At 39.4% G+C, this 22749-nt stretch overlaps 1 protein-coding gene across 4 annotated transcripts in view; it reads left to right on the forward strand.

Moving 5' to 3' along the window:
• The window catches only part of SLC10A7 (solute carrier family 10 member 7), a 261321-nt gene that overhangs the window by 208908 nt on the left and 29664 nt on the right, over positions 1-22749 (forward strand). For 2 of the 4 annotated variants that reach the window (XM_039254304.1, XM_039254305.1), the window contains 4 exons: positions 651-734; positions 9836-10001; positions 10950-11001; positions 21300-21373. In XM_039254304.1, coding sequence (XP_039110235.1) covers positions 651-734; positions 9836-10001; positions 10950-11001; positions 21300-21373 — 376 coding nt within the window. The remainder of the gene's footprint in view (positions 1-650; positions 735-9835; positions 10002-10949; positions 11002-21299; positions 21374-22749) is intronic. The other 2 variants (XM_039254307.1, XM_039254308.1) reach the window with 1 other exon arrangement.

Below are 22749 nucleotides of genomic sequence, written 5' to 3' on the forward strand. Positions count from 1 at the left end.
ACCAAAAAAAAAAAAAAAAATGGGGAGGGAGGCAAAAAGAGGAATTATGAGCAACGTTAAAATGTTAGAAGAGATATACTGAAATTTTAACTGGAAAAATAATTTGTTTCAGGAATTCCCATTTCCTAGATTTTGTGTAAGAGCAGATTTTAAAGGTATAGGAGATTCATTGCCTTTGTTTCGAAGGAGTGGAAAAGTCAGAAACTATTTCATTTGCATAAATAAAAATGTGATTTTGCTAAGAGAATAATGAGACACACTTGTTTGTTTTAGGGATCTGCAGACAGGTGAAATAGAAAGCACACGACTGTGATTGTAGGTGAAATATGCCATGATTATGGACAGTAGGAACAAAGAATGACTTCACTAATCAGTAATGTAGTTAATAATAAGCAATTCAAGTTAATTGCAAAATCATAGTTACCATTTTTCCTCAATGGTAGTTTCCCAATAAAAATTATGTGTTAAATTACTTAGTCGATTATGTGCTAAATTTGGAAGATTAAAAGTAATTTCATTTGTTATTTTTATATAGCTACCAAATTTTTGGTGGCTGTGAGAGAATTCACTTACTGTGTCATTTAATTAACAGCAATATTTGATAACCAACTCAAAGTCATTCTAACTCCTCTTACATTCTTGTTTTACAGCTTGGCTCATCTTCTTCTGTGCCTTTTACATCTATTTTTTCTCAGCTTTTTATGACTGTTGTGGTTCCTCTCATTATTGGACAGGTAAGGTTTCCAGTTTTATCTGTTCTTTTTGTGTGTGTGAATCAAATTGTGAATTCCGATGTAATGTCAGGACAGCAGAGACAAAAGATAGCCAGGAAGAGACAGTGAAGAGAAAATATAAGACCATGAAACACAATGTTTCATCAATCACAATATTCCCATCTTTTTATTTCTTTATTTGATATCAATATACTCTGCAGATAGCTTTAGATAGGGATGTCTGCATAGAATCTTGATTGTTTTAATTTATTATCTCTACTTTGTAACTATATAGCTAGCTTAAAAATACGCAGCAAATCATTTCCTTATTCTGCTCCTTCTGATAAAGTCTCAGCATTTATTACTATTGTTGGGAAAAAGCATCCAGCTGGCTGGCATCTTCACGTCTCTCTTCAATAGCAGTGACCATACTTGTGATCATGTAATTAATAAAATACACATTTAATTCTATTAGTTCTTAAAATTAGATCTTAGAAAATTTCGTTTCCTTTATCATTCTTATTGAATTAGACTAATAAGAGAAATTCTTATATTTAACCTTTTATAACAAGTTAATAATAACCATATAATTGAATTATAACATACAAATTTAAAAATACAGTAATGGAAAACAGAATTGTACTGCTAAAACGAGTGAATCTTAGGAAAACACTCTATGTTAAAAGCACAGATGTTGGTTTAAGAGCAACTAGACTCTAGTTCTTAGTTCTACCTTTTATTTGCTGTGTGATCTTGGGCAAGTCATTTAATCTCCTTAGCTCCAGGTTCATAATTTATCAAATTGTATAATGACAGTACCTATCTCAAGGCATGGTTGTGAGAAATAAATTAAATGTGGATGCATATAAAGCTTTTGTCACCGTAAAACCTAGTATCCTCGTTTTCAAATTCTCTGTCAATACTAAACAAGAAACAACTCTTTGAAATATTTACACACTGTTGTAGGCTAGGTTCTCTGGGAAACAGAGTATGAGACACAGGTGTCCATGCAGGAAGTTTGCTGGGGGAATTCCTTTGGGGGGAGCACCTTTGGGAAAGTAAGAAAAGTAGGATGGGGAGGAGGTTCAGGATGATGTAATTCCAGTAAAGACCTCTAGCTGCACCAACCCCTCAGGGTCATCCTGTCTAAGACAAAAGTGCCTGGTCTTTATGCTCTTGCACTGACCAGGCATTGGGTACTGGCTTCCCTCCGCTCCCCATGAGAGGTATAACCTTGAGAGAGTCTATTGCCTTAGCAGCAAGCCCCAAAGAGGAACTCAACTGAAATCTTTGGGACAACCAACATGCCCTGAAGATATGGGAATAAACACTTCAATCAAACATACCATAGCATCCACTACATGCCCCTAATTTTTTTTATGCTATACTTTAGAAAATGCACTACATTTAATAAAGGGAAAGATTTAAAAGTAGTCCAAAAATTCCATTTAATTAAATATAGAATGAGGGGCACCTATGTAGCATAGTCGGTTGAGCGTTCAACTCTTGATTTTGGCTCAGGTCATGATCCCAGGGTCGTGGGGTTGAGTCCCTCAGTGGGCTTCTTGCAAGCATGGAGCCTACTTAAGATTCTTTCTCTCTCTCTCTCCTTCTGCCTCCTCTCCTGCTTGTGCACATGCCCTCTCTCTAAAATAATTAAAAATTAAAAAAAAAAATATATATATATATGATACTTGGAAAACTACTTTTCCTACAGTGCTGCTCACATCACAGGTATTCTGGATAAATATTATGTCACCTGCCTATCCTGATATGGGGCTCAAACTCACAAACCATGAGATCGTGACCTGACCCAAAATCAAGAGTTGGCCACTAAACTGACTGAGCCACCCAGAAACCCCTCCCTGGTTGTTCTTTGTTGTAGCACCTTGATTCCTTTCTTGACCTTTGCCAGAACGTATACATATCTTTGGTTTGCTTATTAACTGTTTGCCTCCTCCATTAGACTATAATATAAGCCTCATGAGTACAGGAGCCATATTTGTCTTGTTTACCATTATATACACAGACCATAGGCACCCAATAAATGAGTAAGGGAATGAATAGGTGAAAGTTCTATGATCAGTAAGGGAAATGTTGTCTTATAGAGCATAACAGGACCTACCTGCCCTTCTCAGCTGTAGACACGGTAAGCTATGGATACTGTTAGTTTAAACCCATACTTATTTTCTTGGTTCTGAAAATAATTCCATATAACTAGAGGCTCACACGTTCTTACCTTAGTGGATCTTGGAAATATCTCTGTTAATAAATGTTTGGCTTAAAACATGTGGACAAAAAAAAAACCCTTTGCCTATGGTTTTAGTCTATGTAGTTATACATAGTTATATATATATATAGTTATATATATACTTATATATATAATTATATAATTTATGTAATTAAGACTATATATCCAGAGAGAATAATGAATTGTTAGATAGTTCATCGTTTACTTGCCCAGTTAGTAAAGTATTACAGTAAATTATAAAATAGTAAAGGTAGTCAAAAAGTAACATAGACAGTTTTTAAAAATTCTTCTAGTACCACAGTCCTTTAAGGGCTTTTTTCGAAGAGGAAAACATATTTACATCTACCTGCCCACCTTTTGTACTCTAGTCTTAGGAATTTACAATCACACCCCTGGTCCTCACCTTTAGAAACCACCTTGCCTCCTCTTTTTCTGTACGTTCTCACTCCCTTACGTCCAGGCAGTCACTGAACACCTCCGTTTCTGCCTCAGAAGTTATTCACATCTGACATCTGAGACCTCATTCACACTGCCAGAGAGGATGCCACCACTTTGTCATCTCTCGTCTAAATTACTGCACCTCCAGTGTCTCCCTGCCCTAAGCTTCTTCTAATTCCCAGCCAATGTCTTCACTGCTTCCAGGATAGCCCTAAAAAATAAATCAGATTATGTTAGTCTCTTCCTTAAAAATGCCCATACCTGTGTGAGTCACAAAACCCTCCACAGTCTGGCCTCACCCTGCTTCTCCAGTGTCACCTCCCACCATCTTAATAATGGCACCTCCCGTGTCAAGCCACATGCCCACCACGCTCACCTGGCCACGCTCCTTCACTGTTCTCTGCTTTTCAAAAGCTTATGGTTCCCATCTTTTCTGCTGGCAAACTGCTATTCATCCCATAAAACTCCACACAAAGTTGCCCCCTGGTGTGCAGCCGACCTGCTCCGACTCCACTGATTTAGACTAAATGCCAGCTCTCCCATTGGACTTGATTCATAATATTCATCAGGAGAGATTATAATTCATCTGTGAGTTTCCTAGAAGCAGTGACTCTGTTAGCATATTCAACAGCACACTCAATAGTGCAGTGTGAGCTGTATAAAAAGATTGGTTGATAAAAACTTTGAACTTGGGGCGCCTGGGTGGCTTAGTCAGTTAAGCGTCTGACTTTCGCTCAGGTCATGATCTCGCGGTTCGTGGGTTCGAGCCCCACGTCGGGCTCTGTGCTGACTGCCAGCTCAGAGCCTGGAGCCTGTTTCAGTCTGTGACTCCCTCTCTCTCTGACCCTCCCCTGCTCACGCTGTCTCTCTCTCTCTCCTAGAAATAAATAAAACATTTAAAACAAAACAAAACAAAACAAAACTTTGAACTTACCCTCATGGAGTCCCCAGCAGCTATTAGAGAAAAACAGCTTCACTAGAGAAAAGCACATAATTGGTCTCCTCTTGTTTCAAATTTATGATCACAACTTTAAAATGTCACTTAAGATTTCTTAGAAATCCTACCCTACTTCCTTAGAAGATTATGTCACCCTATCTTCTATTTTCAGGCCTCTTTTACTTCCCCTAATACTCTTCCACTTGCCTTTTACACTTGGGTTTCACTGACTTTGTTTCTGTTTCTCAAACATGCCAGCTTTGATCCTTCCATAGAAACTTTGCCCTGACTGTTCCTTCTGCTTGGAATACCTCACCGTTCTCTTTCTCAGAAAGACCTTTCCTTATCCCTCCTCCAGCGGCTGCCTGGTAGCCAAGCAGTCACTCTCGTGTCATCCAGTTTAAACCTCTACTTAGTAGGGATCATTATCTCCCTCTAGTTAATCTGTTTGTTGTTTTTGCTTTCTTTTTATCTTCTTAAACTAGAATATAAATTCAATGATACCGGGGACATTTTCTGCTCGTTCATCTCTGTATTTGTTTGCAGTCGATTGATTCACCTAAACTTTGTGATGTGATCTTTGGGGATCTTGTTAGAAATGCTCATATATACAACCTCAGAGGTAGTAGCCGAAGCAAGGTGGCCTCATTTCTCAATTATAACTAGAGGTAACACATTATGAAAAATAAATATTTCTATTTAAATGAGATTTTAATAGAGATTTTTATCATTTTAAAATTAGACTTTTTAATCCAAATTTTAAAATGAGATTTTTGTCATTACCTTTTAAATAAACAATGGGAAGTAGAGGGAGAAGAAAAAGACTAGGAAGGGTGAGTTGAAACTATTTTCCTTAATCTTTTAGTGATAATAAAACTTTATCATTTAACTTTTTTACTTTTATTTCTGAGAGTTGATTTTATTTTATTTTTTTTATTTTCCCCATACAATATTTCTTTTTGGTTGAAAGCATTATTGACTGACTACAGTGTATCTAGAAATAAATAAAATGGTGTTATTGTATATTTATTTTCCTCCTAAGCCCTTTGATACATCTAAATCCTTGTGACAAATACTCATTTCATGCATTATATTGAGAGAGTTACGAATAAACGTTAATGAAATAGAACTTCCACCACCTTTGAAAAGTATCTTTCAAAACAACACACTAGACCCCACTTTTTTTCTGTAAATTTTTGAGCTTGGCCTTTCTTATTAAATAGTCTACAATTAAACCTGAAGGTAATGTTATTAATGCTAGTAAAATTTTATACTTATAGAATTATATTAGATATGAACGATTTTCATGACTTGAAGGGATTTGAGAGAAAAGCAGCTGTTACACTGTGCAGTGGGATGTACTGGTAAACAGTGTTGTGATGGAATCATCACCAAAGCAGGACTTGGAAATAAGACCAGCCATTACAGAACCATGTACAGCCCCTGGTTCTAAGACATCTTATATTTATTTAACGACTCAAACCTCACTATGACTACTACCATATCCATTTTACAGATGAGGCATAGGAAAGTTAAGGAATTTGCCCAAGATTTTAAAGAAGCCCCAAAGTCTATACCTTTAACCATTATGCTGTTGTGCCCTAAGGAGGCAGAGGTCATATTCCTGCTCATACCCCCCTCACTGACCTTTTAACATTATATGCAAGTTGTTTGGGCTCTCTGTGCCTTTGTTTCCGACTATAAACCAAGCAGGATAATATCTGTGCAACTTCTCTCATGAGATGGAAATTAAATAATAGTTAAGTAGATGATGGGTGTTTACTGTATCCATGTATTTTTACTGTTTGTACTTTTTAAGAAACTAGACAGTACTATTTTTAATCTACTCAATATTTAATGAAAATATTTTTAAAGATAAGTGTTACATAAATTGGATTCGATTTCGTATCTCTAGCTCTACATTTCAACAGACTATTAAAGAAAAAACAAAATGCTTTATGAGAATATATGGATTCAGTGGATTGGAGGATAAAAATTGAAGAAACAATCTAAAGTCACCTTGAAGCAAAATAAATCTTTAAAATTCAGACTTAATATGAAAAATTATCCGTCATATATCCCCACTCAAAAATCAATTTGTAAATATACAGACAGAGTAGAAGGAAAAAAGCATGAACATACCCTGGGAAAAACAATTGGAGAAAACTAAAATGATGGATATTACACTTCTCTGTTATCTCAGTATGTTAATATTCTACATCTAAGACATATCTTCTCAGGTTTCCAGCTTGGAGGTCATATAGTAATTGATATGTGGCTCTGCTTATTAAGTACTAGGATTCAAATCTAAGTTTCCCTTTAACCTTTTCTGGTGTTTAATTTAAAATAAAATCAAAATGAAGAAATGGAGACAATAAATAGCTCCTTGGGAAAGATGTTTTTCTTTCCCTCTCCACAGGGAAAAGCAAGTCAGTGAGGATTTGTCAGCTAATGTTGAAGGCCTAGGTTTCTTTGAGCTATGTAGAAGGTGCAGATGAATTAGAATTAATTCTGAAAAAAAGCTATAACTGGCCACATTAGGAAGATACCTTTTCCCACCTCATCCTGACTTTTTTCCCTGAAAAGGAAAAAAGTCAGGTAGGGTTGCTATCTCTGGCAAAGCCTTGCTTCCTCTAAGGTTACTAAATGTTTCTACAAGGCAAAGAAATTTGGAGAATTTTAAAATGACATGGATTCTTGACAACTGGAGGATGACTCTATCGAAAGCATAAGTAGCTGAACAAAGAGAAGGTGAGGTCTCTTGACATTTATATCCAAAGCATATCTTTAAGGCATATCAATACTACCTCACCCAATAGTTTATGAAAGGTTTTAACCCTTTTCTTGCTACAAGGTGCAAAATAACTGCTTTGTGAACTTAATTTTAGAAGAAGGTAGAAAATCTCTCTGGAGCATGGCAAGATATAAAACGGTTTACTTGGGAAACACAGACAGATACCACTATAAGACTAAAAACAGTGAAAGACAATCTCTTTTCCCCGAAGGTTATTGCTTCACTTGTGGGTCTGTCCAATTTTCAACTTTCTAGTTGCTTTATTGAGATTAAGTAATTACCATTAACACATTGATGTGTTTAAAAGAAAGATATTTTGGCTAAGAGGATGCAGGACTTAGGAGTCCATGTTTCTTGACATATTGAAAGAGTCCCACTACACTATGAGACTGTAAGTACTTTGTGTTGAAGAAATATGTAATAGGGGCACCTCGGTTGAGCATCCTACTCTTGATTTCTGCTCAGGTCATGACCTAATTGTTCCTGGGTTCTGGACCCATGTTGGGTTCTGTGCTGATAGTGTGAAGCCTACTTGGGATTCTCTTTCTCTTCCTCTCTCTCTGCACCCCCCACTCCCCACCCCCACTCAGGTATGCATTCTCTGTCTCAAAATAAATAAATAAACTTAAAAAAAAAAAACCTTGAAGAATGATGTAACTAAGTTGAATAAGTCAAATTGCAGCTTATAAAGTTGATTGATGATCAGAGATTTGTCTTGGTTTTCAAAATGGCTTTGACTTCAAAGTTATACCTCATTCCTATTTATCTTTTTGTTTTGTCAGAGAGGTCAGTGGTGGTGGAAGGAGACACTTCTACTTTGGGAATTGGGATCATACATTCTATAACTATTACAGAGAGGACTTTTGTATCTTCAAGCACTGTATATGCAAACAAGATTGGAGGACAGCATCAGTTTCAATAGCTCTGTATAATTTCCATTTATTTTGTTTCCTAAAGGAGTTGAATTGTATTAAATTTGAGCAACTACTAGCTTTATGCTGCCAAACACAATAGATGATAAAATGACCTTTTAGATGAAGTCTCTGTAGTCCTCTAATAAGCAACCACCTGCCTGGTGACATACCTGAACATGGGGCCATCTGGGTACCTCAAGCACTATAATAATCCAAAATTTGTGTTCCAATTCATCAGTCCACAACACTTTGTTACAGAACTGCTCTTACTTCTCTATACCTTACTACATTTTTATCTCTATGCCCAACATGGGGCTTGAACTCACAACCCCCAGATTAAGAGATACATGCTCTGCCAACTGAGCCAAGCAGGCATCCCTATCCCTTACTGTATGTTAACTTTCTAGAAACAAATGAACACCAGATGAATTACTGTGGTTTGGGATCACATCTACAGAAAGAAAAACATGTATTTTTTGGTATAAATCCAGCTGTAATTTTAATTAAAGATCTATTTTTTAAAAAATATTTAACCACAATTTACATGTACACAAAACACTTTCTCTTTCATTCCCACGCCGCCCAGCATTCAAGGTGCTGTACCTGTACTTGATTCCCACTGGCCTCCCTTTATTAATACTGGTATTTCACTTACTGAGTCCTTGAGAACGGATGAAGTTGATCTAATAGCCATTTGTTCAAAAGGTTCTCTTGAGAGTAGTTTACTCTGTTCTTGAGTATCCATGAAGGTATGCTCCATTGTGAGTTAAACCTTTTTAGCCAGAGTAGAAGATGACAGAACCCCATCAGCCTTGTCAAGAGAAGTTCCCTGACCTCATTATTGCTAATGGATCATGGTAATTCAGCCTGTTGTGAAATCTCATGTTCAATTATGCAGGATAACGAGTGACTCGAAACTTAATATGTCTCAACTATAGTCCTTCTTACAGGATTTGTTTAGCTTCTTTCAAAAGTGTACAGTTTTAAATAGAGTGGTGCACTTTTATATCCCAACAAAAGTTATCACCAATATTCAGCCTGCCCTGATTTTAAATCTCTGATTTGATTTTTGAGTAAGAGAGGATTGCTGTGTAACTTTATTCACTCATCCTTTTGTAGGAAGCTTAGGACAGGTTTATTCATTTTTAAGTGTTAATTCTGGAATTCTAAAAGCATGCAAATGGCATTTGTCTTTGGATTCACAAAAACTCTAGATATTCGGAGTTTGAATTATTTAAACTCCCACAACACATGCACTTTTGCTTTTCAAGCATGAGTTATAATTTAATTAAAAACTTCTGGTGCATTGCTTGCATGTTAAATATTAATATGTTCCATGGATCACTTTCGATTATCTACTGTCTTGAAATTCTTGAAGATGTCAGATTTTTAAGATTCCCAAAGTTGCACTTGGAATTGTCTGTTGAGGCCAAGGGGACTGTGATAATTACACACATCCATTAGGATCAGCAGAAGAGATAAACTTTGGGGAGGCTTAATGGGCATGTCTCAGTGACAGCTAGCAAAGAGCATTTGGCATGTTTAAGGATGGATTTGAATGCAGTTGAAAATATACTCTCATTATGGACACCAGTGGTAGTCGCACTACAAATGTTAAATCCCCCAGAAGAAGGGTGATGTGGCAGGGAAGCTTGGAAATCCACCGTGGCCATCATCCAAATTACTTTCTTCTCTTTATGTCTTTCTGCTGTCAGAATCACTTTGCGATGCCCAATTCAACTCCCTCCGTCTTCGAAAAGAGGCAACCTGTTGATCTCTGTATTTCAGATTGTCCGAAGATACATCAAGGACTGGCTTGAACGAAAGAAGCCGCCTTTCGGTGCTATCAGCAGCAGTGTGCTTCTCATGATCATCTACACCACGTTCTGTGACACGTTCTCTAACCCAAATATTGACCTGGATAAATTCAGCCTTATTCTCGTACTGTTCATAAGTAAGTTGGAAGCTGGAACATCCCCTCCATCCCCTCATTCTCCCCAGGAACAAAGTGTAGCGATCTGTGTTCCCTAAATTCATTTTGAATGTTAATTTGATTAGCAAGGAATACTGAGCTTCGTATTATATGTGCTCAGTGACTTTATCGTATGTATCTGTTCTTTAAGGAGACATCAGTTACGTATGTATGATTTAATTGTCCTTCATTTTTCATGTCTGACTTATAGTAATTGATGCCAGATGAAAGAAGCCATAATATCTGTCAAATTCAAATGTTAAATGGAGCCCTTTTTTGCCAATTTACTTTACTATAACTTTAAGCCAATCTTGCACTTTGTTGTGGGTTACAAGTAGGATTTATAATATTTGATACTATTATTTTCTAAGTATAATAATTGGCTGTATTAGTTAAAATGTGAATATTTATGTCCTCTTTTCTGTTCACGTATATACCCAAGGTAATATCATATCATTTTCAGAAGCAACAGACTATGAAATGCAAGTAGCTGCCAGGATCAGAAGTCAACCTTCTGTTTATCCTGTAATACCAAAGACAATGTTTGTAATTATAATACCTAAGAATCTTTTGTTATTAAAATCAACATGGATTATTCCAAAATATATATTCTACACTGCTGCAGCTATGCCATTTGCTATAAATACTCATAGTAAAAACCAGCACTTTCTAAGTTGAACAAATTAAAATAAGCAGGTCTTAAAGAGGGTTTCAGATCTGTGGAGTAGTGGACATCATAACTTATATACGCCGATACGTTCCTTCAGTAAGAACAAGTTGAGTCTAACCTAAATGATTCTATCAGTTTAGCAACGTATGTTTGTCTTTCTACTTGAGCTCCCATAAGTTTCAGATAAAACTATAAATATGCTACAGATGTTTTTGTAGCCCTAATTTAGATTCAATCTTTTTTTTCTTCTTCTTCTTCAGTATTTTCTATTCAGCTGAGTTTTATGCTTTTAACCTTCATCTTTTCAACAAGGTAAGTGATATGATATCTCTTGTGGTTGTTGGTTTTCTAAGTGACAAATCGTGCTATTTACTTGGCTCCTATGCCCCTCTGCTGTTCTGGTTTTTCTCCTACCTCCTGGCCTTTCTGGCTTCCTGCCACTCTCGGGTTGGAGACCTGTGTGAGGGCTTGTCCGTGGCCCCTGTGTCATCTGTTCACATCGCACGCTTAGGCAGCCTCCTCCATTCTGCTGGCTCGAGCTGTCAGCTTCCTGCCGATGGTTTTCAAGGCGGGACCTCCCATTCGGATGTTTTCCCTTAGATCCAGCACTCCTTATCACGTACCATGTACATATCTTCACCTGTCTTCACAAGACCTCAGTCTCAAGCTCTTCTAAACGAATAAAATTTTCCCCCAATACTTCTTCTTTCTCTCTCATATCTTGATTTTTAATGGGGTCATCATCCACAGAGTCACTCAGACTGGAACCCTTCACATCATTATTTTTAAATGTCTTGATCCTACCTCTGTAATACTGTTTGTGCTCCCAGAGCCACGTCCCTAATTCAGGCTCTTGTTGCCTCTCTTCTCCCTAGACTATTGCAGTGGATATCTTACAGGTAACTTCATTTCTAAAGTGAACTTTTCTTATGCATTTCGTACTGTTTCCAGTAACACAGAGTTCTGATGATAGCTTTAATCAGAGATCTTTAATGGTTCCAGTGCCTATAGAATGAAGTTCATTGGGGGTGGGGGCTAAGTGAAGTGCTACCAACATTCATGCTTTGTAAGCTTCAGGTTGTGGTAAAATCTTTGCTGTTTCCTAGGAGAACCTTGAGCATTCTCATTTCTGTCCCTTGCTTAGGCTATCCTCATTAAATTGGTCTCTGTGTTCTGGTTCATCTTTCTTATTCTTAAAGGCTCACATAAGCCCTTGGTATGAGAAAGTTACCATAGTGAATACCACAAAGAAGACATGATCTGATCCTGCACGTAGACTAGATGTATGTCTGCTAAGTGACCTCTTAGTGGAGGGGCAGTGAGCCATCCTGAAGTCACTTCAAGAAGAAGGCACTTCCAAAGAGAGTGGTGAAGCAAGGCTTCATGGAAGAGATGAGATTTGACTTGAGTTATAACGAATGGCTACATGGGGCGCCTGGGTGGCTCAGTCAATTAAGCGTCCGACTTCAGCTCGGGTCATGATCTCTCGGTTGGTGGGTTCGAGCCCTGCATTGGGCTCTGTGCTGACAGGTACCTCGGAGCCTGGAGCCTGTTTCAGATTCTGTGTCTCCCTCTCTCTCTGACCCTCCCCTGTTCATGCTGTCTCTCTCTCTCTCTCTCTCTCTCTCTCAGAAATAAATAAAANAAAAAAAACAGAACGGCTAAGTATTCAGTGAACCGAGATGCAGAGAAGGGGTTCTTGGTGGGGAAAAGAATAATGCAAATGTGGACACACACACACACACACACATACACACACACGTGGGACAATGGGAATAGAAAAAGATTGAAAAATAGGGATGCCTGGGTGGCTCAGTCAGTTAAGTGTCCAAGTCTTGGTTTTGGCTCAGGTCATGATCTCACAGTTCATGGGATTGAGGTCCCTGCTAGGCTGTGCACTGATGGTGTGCAGCCTGCTTGGGATTCTCTCTCTCCCTCTCCCTCTCTGCCCCTACCCTGAGCTCGCTCTCACTCTCTCTCTCTCTCCTCTCTCTCTCTCACTTTCTCTGAAAAGAAATAAACTTAAAGAAAAAGATTAAGTAATAATAGTACCTAGAGGGACAGTCTGAGCCAGATTGCCAGGTGATGGCAGTGAGTTGCCATGAGGAAAAGGGTCGTCTTTAGGGCCTGAAACAGTGTCAGAGCAGTAGAGGGTTGAAGCTTCACATTAGGCACTTGGCTCTTATAGCACTTGGTACAGCACGAGGCTGATTGTAAACAGTCAATAAAAATTTATTGATTGGTGTAATTTGAACCATTTTCCCTAGCTTGTGGTTGTGATTTATAAAGTAAGAGTAAAGCCTGAAGCAGTTAAGGCACCGAGAAAATGGGACTTAATTGGGTAAGTCTAGGAGTAGGAGCTATTTTAAAGTTCTTTTGTAAATGATTTGTTATGTCACCAGAAGAGATGTTTGCCTTTCCCCAGCTGTTTGTTTCCTGGTCCTTGTGGCAGAAGTAATAATGAGATGCGTTCATCCTGTCCTATCAGACTGAGGAGGAGGCAGATACCCTGTCAGTGACTGAGTAGCCACTACAGGAATTTCTGGAGGAGGGTGGGGCTGGGAATGGTGAATCAAAGTTGGTGAATTAAAATTGAGAATTTTCAGTATAGAGTAGACTGGATTTTCATAAGGCCTTGGGGTTTTAAGACCCTTTTATTCTGCCTTCAATGAAGTTCTGTTGCATTTTGAACTTGCTTAACCCACTGTCCACATGTCAGACATGCACATTTTTTGATAAACAGCAGAACAGGGAGTGGCTATAATCCTGCTCCTCAGTGAAATGGTTATATATCTGCAAAGCATTCCATTAGAATTTGGGGATTTTTCAGTTGAACAAAATTTAGAAGATGGTTTTTACTTTTTTTTTTCTTCACTGTGAGAGACGTCATTGTGCCTAAGGATTTTTTGGGAGGGGTGAAAGGTGCCAATGTTTATTGAGCCCTGTTCTGTGCCAGGCATGGTGCTAGGGACAATGCATATGTTCTTTCATGTAAGTCTGGTAGCAAAGACTATGATACTATACATGTGTATTGCTATTTTGCTGATGAGGATCCATACATAGTTTAGTTTAATAACCTGCCTAAATCAGATTTTAGTAGTTTTTTTTTCTTTTTTAAAGTTTATTTATTTTGAGAGGGAGGAAGGGAGAGGGAGAGCACAAGCAGGGGAAGGGCAGAGAGAAGGAGAGAGAGAGAATCCCAAACAGGCTCCACACTGTCAGCACAGAGCTCGACGCAGGGCTCAGTCTCGCAAACCATGAGAACACGTCCTGAGCTGAGATCAAGAGTCAGATGCATAACAACTGAGCCACTCAGGTGCTCCAAGATTTTAGTAGTTTAATAACAGGTGGCAAATAGTACATGCAGAATTGAAATCCATTGCCATTGGACATTTGCCCATACTTTTTCCACTGCACTAAACTACTTCAGTTACTTTTAAAATTCATAAGTGCTTGCTTTGGTTAGGGAATTTGTAGAGAGTATTTAACTGGATTCTTCAAGTTCACTCACACAAACAAATTAGTTCAAGATACCAGGGGTTAAACTTGGGCCCACAAGTTTATACTCTTGAGTTTAATTTTTTTATTCCTCCTTTTTGTTCCTTTCTACTTAAAATTAGTGAAAGTGGCCTGTGGTTTCTTTTTCATCTATTTCTTACAAATTTATTAAATCTGAAACCAGTCCAGATATCAAAAGACAAAAGTCTAAACATGGAAGTCAGTCTGTCTTTTTTTTTTTTAAGTTTATTTATTTTGAGAGAGAGCATGTGGGGGAAGGGGCAGAGAGAGAGGGAGAAAGAGAATTCAAAGCAGGCTCTGAACTGTCATCGCAGAGCTCAATGTGGAGCTCAATCCCATGAATCGTGAGATCGTGACCTGAGCCAAGATCAAGAGTCAGACACTTAACCAAATGAGCCACCCAGGTGCCCTCCTGGTCTGTCTTTTTTTGTATACTGCATGCCACTGATCCCTGGTGATGTAAGTTTAGCATAAACCAGGAGACACCCAGCCTGGAAAATTCAACATTCCTGTAACACTCCTCTTACCTGGTTAACATTTCTTAGATTTACTGACCTGATGTGTTACCATTCTACTATCTGGCATGTAAACTTCTACTTTGAGTATTTAAAATAACATTTGAGAGATACTATTCTGTGTTCTTATCCACCCACAAAATAGTGTCAGGGTTAAACATTCTAATTCTAGAGTCAGACAGACATGAGTTTCGATCCTATTTAATAACTCTATGCTTTCTGTCATTCCTCATTTATAAACGGAGATAGTATTAGTACCTGCCTCATAGAGTCATTTGGTGAATTGTATAATGCACACGCAAAGTCCTCATCCTAATTCCTAGCATACAGTGTTCATTGAATGTTAGCAACTGTCAAGTATTTATTATACCAAAATAGTTTACCTGTACTGTTTCAAAAACTAATGATGGAAGAGAAGAAATCAGCATGTCTAGCTTTGTAATACATTCTCTTTGACATTACACTGTCACAGATGCTAGGAAATGAAAGCTGATTCGTCAAACCAATAGCAGCTGTCCATAGGACCCTAAGCTTTCTGCAACTTGGAGAAGCTGTCAAAGTTTTAAAAAATGTTGAAAAGGTTAGAAAAAGAAAGCAGTAATTATGAGCCTTTTAAAAAAGTATGTAACAGTTTGGAAAGGTGATAACTAGAGTAATAGAATCCCAGAGTATCACTGAAGTGACAAAAGAAACCAAGAAGGGGGGGAGGGACAAATATTTGAATATTTGTATAGGTGTTTTCATCCTTATCAGTACATTTTTAGTTGGATGTCTCAAACAGCCTCTCATTATAGCCAGGATGGAGGGACGGACAGAGGGATGAAGAGAGGGACAGAGGGTGTAGTAGGAAGGAGCTAGGGACAGAGGGAAGAAAGACAGGTATTAGTATTAACAGTCTCACCATTTCACACATGAGGCACTAAGCCACAGAGCCCTGGGTCACTTGTTTAGTGGCGCACAGCTAATGACAGAGGAGGTCTTCTAAAATTAGGTGAAGACAAAACACGGGTACAGAGGTTAACAAAGGAGAGTATTTCACATGGAAGTTTCCTCCTCTAAAAACATGGAACTCTCTCAGAGGACCTTTCCTGCTCTACATTCTGTGATTCTACTAGTAAAACCTTCTGACATGTTTTCCTTTGTGAGTACTGCAGAGAAAGGCAAGATAAATATTATGTGGAAAACACTGATTGAAAGCTCTGCGAGAGAGAATAAAAAGACCAGTTGGGAAGAAAAGGAAATAAACGTCTCAAAGGAAGCTGAAGTGATCAAAAGAATTATAAAAACAGGATAAAAAGAAAATCAGTATTAAAAAGAGATAAGGTAGAGTTAGAAAATAAATAGTAATGTGATTCCTTTCAAGAGTGGGAGCAGACACAATAGAGATGTTAATCACTGAAAATAATTATAGTCATTACCACTCAAATATAACGCACAGGATGCTTCATTTTTTGGGGTGGTCTCTTGACTTTCTACCATTAAGCTGCTCCTTGACAGAGTGTGGCTGAAGGAAGGTTACTTACCAAGTAGCTGCCCTCATCCGCTGAATTCTGTGGTGATTTTTGTTTTGTTTTTTTAATTTCTTTCTCAGAAAGCAAACTTGTCTCTGATTCGGAGCAGCCTACTTACTAGCTGTGTGTGACTCTAGAGAAGTTAGTTAACCTCTTTGTGTTTCAGATTCCCTTTTTGGGAAAAGCAAGGCGATAATAATACCCTCTACCTTATAAGGCTGTTCTGAGAAGGGAATCCTGGGAATCAAGCGCTTAAGACCATGTTTCCCACTGTGGGGATTTATCAGCACCATCCTCTTCCTCGACACGAAGGGATGCTTAAGTGAGCACTGCTCTGTTGGCTTTCCCCGAGACCCATGGTAGAGCAGTCTGTTTCTTTACAGAAAGAGTATTTAGGGAGAATATTGTTTTTAGCCTTAAATGGTCCATATCTATGTGCTGACACCCCCTCCCCGCTGACAGACCCTGTGGCCGTAGAATGATAGGGCAGCATTCCATCTCCCATCAGGCTGGAGGCCTCCCCGTGCAGGCCTCTGGTGCCACCTTACCTGGAGCAGGACAGATAACTCGCAGTGTCCTTCTTGGCCACGCCGCAAGTGCTGCTCTGACGAACGCCAGCCAACGCCAGGTTGAATCAGAGCCTTCTTGGCCGGAGAGATTTGACACACTGGAATCATGCAATGGCCTGGAGAAGAGCACAATATGAAGCAGAACAGAGTTCACTAAAGGAGAAATGTATTGCCGGACTCTCCCGGAAAAAACAAAACTGCACATTCCAGATGCAGCAGCAATGGGTTGTCAACAAGGGCAGTGACAGACCGAAAAGGCCTTTGTAGTGTGACCAATACCATAAGCGTTGCTGGAGAACAGCCCCGACCGAGGCGGTTTGTTGTGCCACATGTTCGGCAGCGCAGGTGGGCATTCATCTCTGCGGAAAGTTTCTATTCATACGCCTCAATCTGCCTATTTCAAGTTTTCTAACTTCTTAGGTTCCCGGGCCTCAGTGTTATCGCTCAGACTCTGTGGACGAGCAAAGTGCCTCATGCATTACAAAGAAAGTGAAATCTCTGACATAAAATTGCCCCCACTTTCCCATTCTCTACCAGAAAGTGTTCCATATTTCCCGCTCACCTTGTCCTCTTTTGAGTCCAGTTCGTGGCCTGGGAAATAGCCCCTCTTAGGCTAGCCCCACAGCCTGGTCCTCTTAGGCCTCTCGGGGGACCTGGTTTCATGAGTTGTTTCTACGCACTGCGTCATCCCTCTCTCTGCATGGTCATGTTCAAATCCCCATGACTCTTTCCTTCTCTTCCCCAGATTTCTGGAAAACACAGTACCCTGTCACTGATACAGATTCCGTTCACTCAACTCCTTGGCCTCCTCCCCAGACCCTGCTAGGCAACCTCTTCTTTTCCCTATTTTCGTCAATGCCCTAGTGTGCCTTAGTCCTGTGTGCTCAAAGCTTATCATTTCTCTTTCATTCCTACTCTTTCAAAGCAACAGTAACCATAAAAATACCAGCTAGCAGGGACACCTTGGTGGCTCAGTTAGTTAAGCATCTGACTTTGGCTCGCGTCATGATCTTGCAGTTCATGAGTTAGAGCTCCACGTTGGGCTCTATGCTGACAGCTCAGAGCCTGGAGCCTGCTTCCGATTCTGTGTCTCCCTCTCTCTATATGACCCTGCCCCACTCCTGCTCGCTTGCTCTCTCCCCCTCTCTCTCTCCCTCCCTCTCTGTCTCTTTCTGTCTCTCAAAAATAAATAAAAGCGTTTAAAAAAAGCATATGTCAGCTAGTGTGTGTTAAACACTTGCGATGTGCCAAATTCTTAACAAACATTGATATTTATCCTCACAATGACCCCTAAGAGGCCGGCAGTATTATCCCTATCTTATATATAAGGAAAAGGATGGTCTGGACGGAAATTCAGGTGCACCTGCCCCCCCACTTAAAAGTGTGTGCTTTTAAGCTGCCAGAGGGAATATTTCACAAAAGTCAACTTTTGACAAGTTCTTTTATTTTTGTCTTCATGTCCCTTACCACCATCTCTGCCGTCACTGTGATTCTTCAAGCCATTACAGCCTTCTGCTTCCTGCCTAGGCTCATCATTGCCAGTCTTACATCGTGTTGAGTGGTTACTCCACCTACCTCTTTACCCACCCCATCTTGTCAGGTCCACACTCATGGTCACAGCCAGCATTTCTGCATACACGTCAGCCTGAAGAGTCTGCTCTTTGTCAATTGCCCCCTACACCCCCAGATTTCAGTTTCACCATCCCTTACCTATAATACGCACCCACGCACATCTAAACTTGACCTTTAAAACCCAGCTCAATTGTAATTTCCTTCAAGAAGGTTCTCTGTGTGCTCCATCATTATCCTTCATTCCCTGCCAAGCTTGAGATAATCCTTTTCTTTGCTGCCATAACCCTCCCACCCCCTCTTTTTCTCTTTCCAATCCTCCTCTCTTAAAAAAAAATAGATGATAGAGAGAGAGAGGGAGAGAGAGAGAGAGAGAGGTACTTGGGTGAATCAGTTGGTTAAGCATCTGACCCTTGGTTTCAGCTCATATCACGATCTCACGGTTGATGAGTTCAAGCCCTGTGTTAGGCTCTGTGCTGACAGTGCAGAGCCTGCTTGAGATTCTCTCTCTCTCTCTCTCTGACCCTCCTATCTCTCTCTCTCTCTCTCTCTCTCTCTCAAAATAAATAAACTTTTAAATATATATATATACAGGGGTGTCTGGGTGGCTTAGTTGGTTAAGCAACCGACTTCAGCTCAGATCATGATCTCACGGTTTGTGGGTTCAAGCCCCATGTCAGTGTCTGTGCTGACAGCTCAGCACAGCCTGGAGCCTGCTTCAGATTCTGTGTCTCCCTCTCTCTCTGCTCTTCCCCAATTCTCTCTCTCTTTCAAAAATAAACATTAAAAAATTGTAAATATATATACATATGCATATGCATATCTGTGCTCCTTTCCTCCATGCGTTGACAGAACCTTACATAGCTGCTTTCACATTAGGCCTACATGATGAACCAAGGAATCAAGGAATATATCAGCCATGTAGTTCGATGTTTAAAAATAAGAGTGGTATCGCAATATAAATATGGAAATAAAATGTGGTAACAGTAAGGTAATCTAATTATACTCAAGTGGAGAATCCTTCACTGAGGTGAGACACCAAAAACTCAGTTTGGGAAGCTATTATCCAAAAGGAGCTGGGGGTAAGACTAGTTAGTAAAGAAGCATTAACATGTGTGACTTTTCAGAGAGGAGAAGACCAAAGGGCCATTTCCATATTCTCTTAACCTGTGCCCAGGAGATGAGGAGGAGGAGGAGAAGGAGGCCCTTCTCCCCTCCAGTGAGTATATAACAAAGAAATTAGGATACGTGGATGGATTTAGGGAAGATTTTTCTCCCAACGAAAGTCGTATGTGAGGATGAGGTTACTAAGGAGAGTGATGAGATTGCTTTATTTAGAGATCCTTAAAAATTGGATAGACTGTTGTATCTTCAGCTGTACACATAGAGTCAGGTACTGGAGCATTTTCCATTTGCTAACTCCTTTGTCTCAATTCAGGGTGGGGAATGAATAGACTTACTGCACCTTCAAATCCTGATTCTATAGGAAGGAATAGTTTCTAACATATCAAGCATAATGATGCTGATAATGATGATGATGATAATAATAAAATAACATTTCTAATCCTTTAAGCTCCTGGTTCTCTAAATCTTTATATTCTAAAATAGAAAATCTGAATACGATATTCACCAGTTTTGTCCTCTCTAACATTTAGTGGATTTTGACTGAGATTTATTTTTAAATGCTTGACATATTGCATAACAATAGTAGAACCTGGCAGTTAGGAGCAGAGACACAGAAGCCAGACTTGATTGGAATCCTGGCTCTGTCACTTCCTAGCCCAAGGGCCCTGAGTAAGCTACACACCTCCAGGATGCCTCAGTTTTCTCATCTGATACTGTATCGCCTACCATGCGGGGTAGCTGTCTTCAAATGTATAGACCTTAGAGGAGTATCTGATACACAGTAACTGCTCAAGTAATGAAAACTTACTATTTTTACTAAAACATATGATGTTACATTCTTTGTTCATAGCAAGTATTCATCAAAAGTTTACATTTGCTGCCGAAAAGGTATGCAGCTTCTTGAGGGAAGCAGAAATGGAGATACATTAACTCTTTCAAGCCACTGGAATTAATGTCAAGTGATAGCCTTGTAACTTCGCTAAGGGAGTTCCCCGCTGCATGATTTTCACAAAGCCCTGCACCACAGCCTGGTTATGTATGTGACCTTTGGAGACCTCTACCACATATTTGTGTAGAGCAACTCTATTTCTACTAACCAATAACAAGATGCAGTCCAGCTGTCCTTCCATAAACGAATGGTTAAACAAATTAGGGTACATACATATCATGGGATACTATTTAGCAATAAAAGGAACAAATTTTTTTAATGTTTGTTTATTTTTTGAGAGAGAGAGAGCACTAGTGGGGGAGAGGCACAGAGAGAGGGAGACACAGAATTCGAAGCAAGCTTCCAGGCTCTGAGCTTCAGCACAGTGTCCGACACAGGGTTCAAACTCCCGAACTCCAAGATCATGACCTGAGCCCAAGTCAGATGCTTAACCGACTGAGCCACCCGGGCACTCTAGGAACAAACTATTGATACACACAACTTGGATGAACGTCTAGGGAATTATGCGGAGTGAAAAGAGCCAATCCCAAAGATTATGTACCATATCATTCCACATATGGAACATTTGAAATGAAAAAATTTGAGCAGTTTGGTGGTTGCTGGAGGATAGGAGTGAGGCATGGGAAGAGGATCATGGGGGAGGGAGGAGAGGTGGTGTCCCCCCCACATTTTTAAGACTTTGTTCATGGGCAAATGACTCAGGAATGATTCTCTAAAAGCAAGTTCAGACACTTCTGTATACCAGGACTGATCAAAAAGATGTTAACATGAAGGTAGGTACTACATCTGATTTAGGATGTGTTGAAGAAGGCTTTTTATACAAATATTTGTAAAACACTCTTTTTGCCCCTAGGAATAATTCGGGTTTCACACCAGCAGACACTGTGGCTATCATTTTCTGTTCTACACACAAATCCCTCACACTGGGTAAGTGATTCACAGAGTTAAAAACCAACTTTTTAACCAATATTACCCTCAGTTACATCTTATAATTTTGACATTTAAGCAACTCTTCAAATTAAAAGGAATGGAATATTGTATACTGTGTTAGGGATAAAGAACAATAGCAAGGTAAGGATGGGTCATTGCTTTGAAGTACCATTGTTTGACTGAACCAATTTTTGAAGGCCTAAATTTAACAGTGTAGGATTTAACTTATTTTGTAATTATGTTTTTGATGTTCATAAAAGGTTTTCAGCCTAGAATGTTAACAGTAAAAGCCAGGGAAGGGGGTGGTGGGGTAAGGGAGGGAGAAGACTTATTCTGAAAAGGAATGGGCAAAAACTTGGCTTTGGAAGGTTCTAGAGTTGCCCCTCAGAAAAGTTAACTTACTTTCTTGGAAGATTGGAGGAAGGTAGAAATATTCTTACCCTAATCTGGTATTGACATTAGTTTAAAGTTCATTTCAGAATGTTACTTCTATAGAGAAACACGATGTCTTTATCATTAACCCAATCTGACTAGTGCCAAAAGTGAAATATGTATTTATTTAATGGACAAAAGTAGAGCAAGAAGAAAAGTGCTGTTTTCTACTAAGCTTTATCCAGTGTATTGGTATTATCCCAATAATCTGTCTAGGCATCTGAATCCATGTCTTTAGCCATTAATAATAAGTCATGAAGTAATCAGGAGCTTTACTGACAACTTCATTCACAAACTCCTCGAGGTAGTAGGCACATTGTAGTAAAAACTCATTAGAAATTTCTTTACATTTTGGCATGTGACTCACTTAAAAGAATGAAAAATCATGACATTTCTCTGTCACGTTAAAAAGGTTCAGTCTGCTTCTCCAAAGAGGACATCCAGATGGCCAACAGACACATGAAACGATGCTCAGCATCCCTCCTCATCAGGGAAATACAAATCAAAACCACACTGAGATACCACCTCACGCCAGTCAGAGTGGCTAAAATGAGCCAATCAGAGAACTCTAGATGCTGGCGAGGATGTGGAGAAACGGGCACCCTCCTGCACTGTTGGTGGGAATGTAAACTGGTACAGCCCCTCTGGAAAACAGTGTGGAGGTTCCTCAGGAAACTAACAATAGAACTCCCTTATGACCCAGCAATAGCACTGCTAGGAATTTACCCAAGGGATACAGAAATGCTGAGGCATAGGAGCACATGTACCCCAATGTTCATAGCAGCACTCTCCACAATAGCTAAAACATGGAAAGAGCCTAAGTGTCCATCAACAGATGAATGGATCAAGAAGATGTGGTTTATCTATACCATGGAATACTACATGGCAATGAGAAACAATGAAATCTGGCCATGTGTAGCAACATGGATGGACCTTGAGGG

The sequence above is a fragment of the Hyaena hyaena genome, unplaced genomic scaffold, assembly GCF_003009895.1.
Source record: "Hyaena hyaena isolate Hyena2069 unplaced genomic scaffold, ASM300989v1 scaffold_476, whole genome shotgun sequence".
NCBI classification, from domain to species: Eukaryota; Metazoa; Chordata; class Mammalia; order Carnivora; family Hyaenidae; genus Hyaena; species Hyaena hyaena.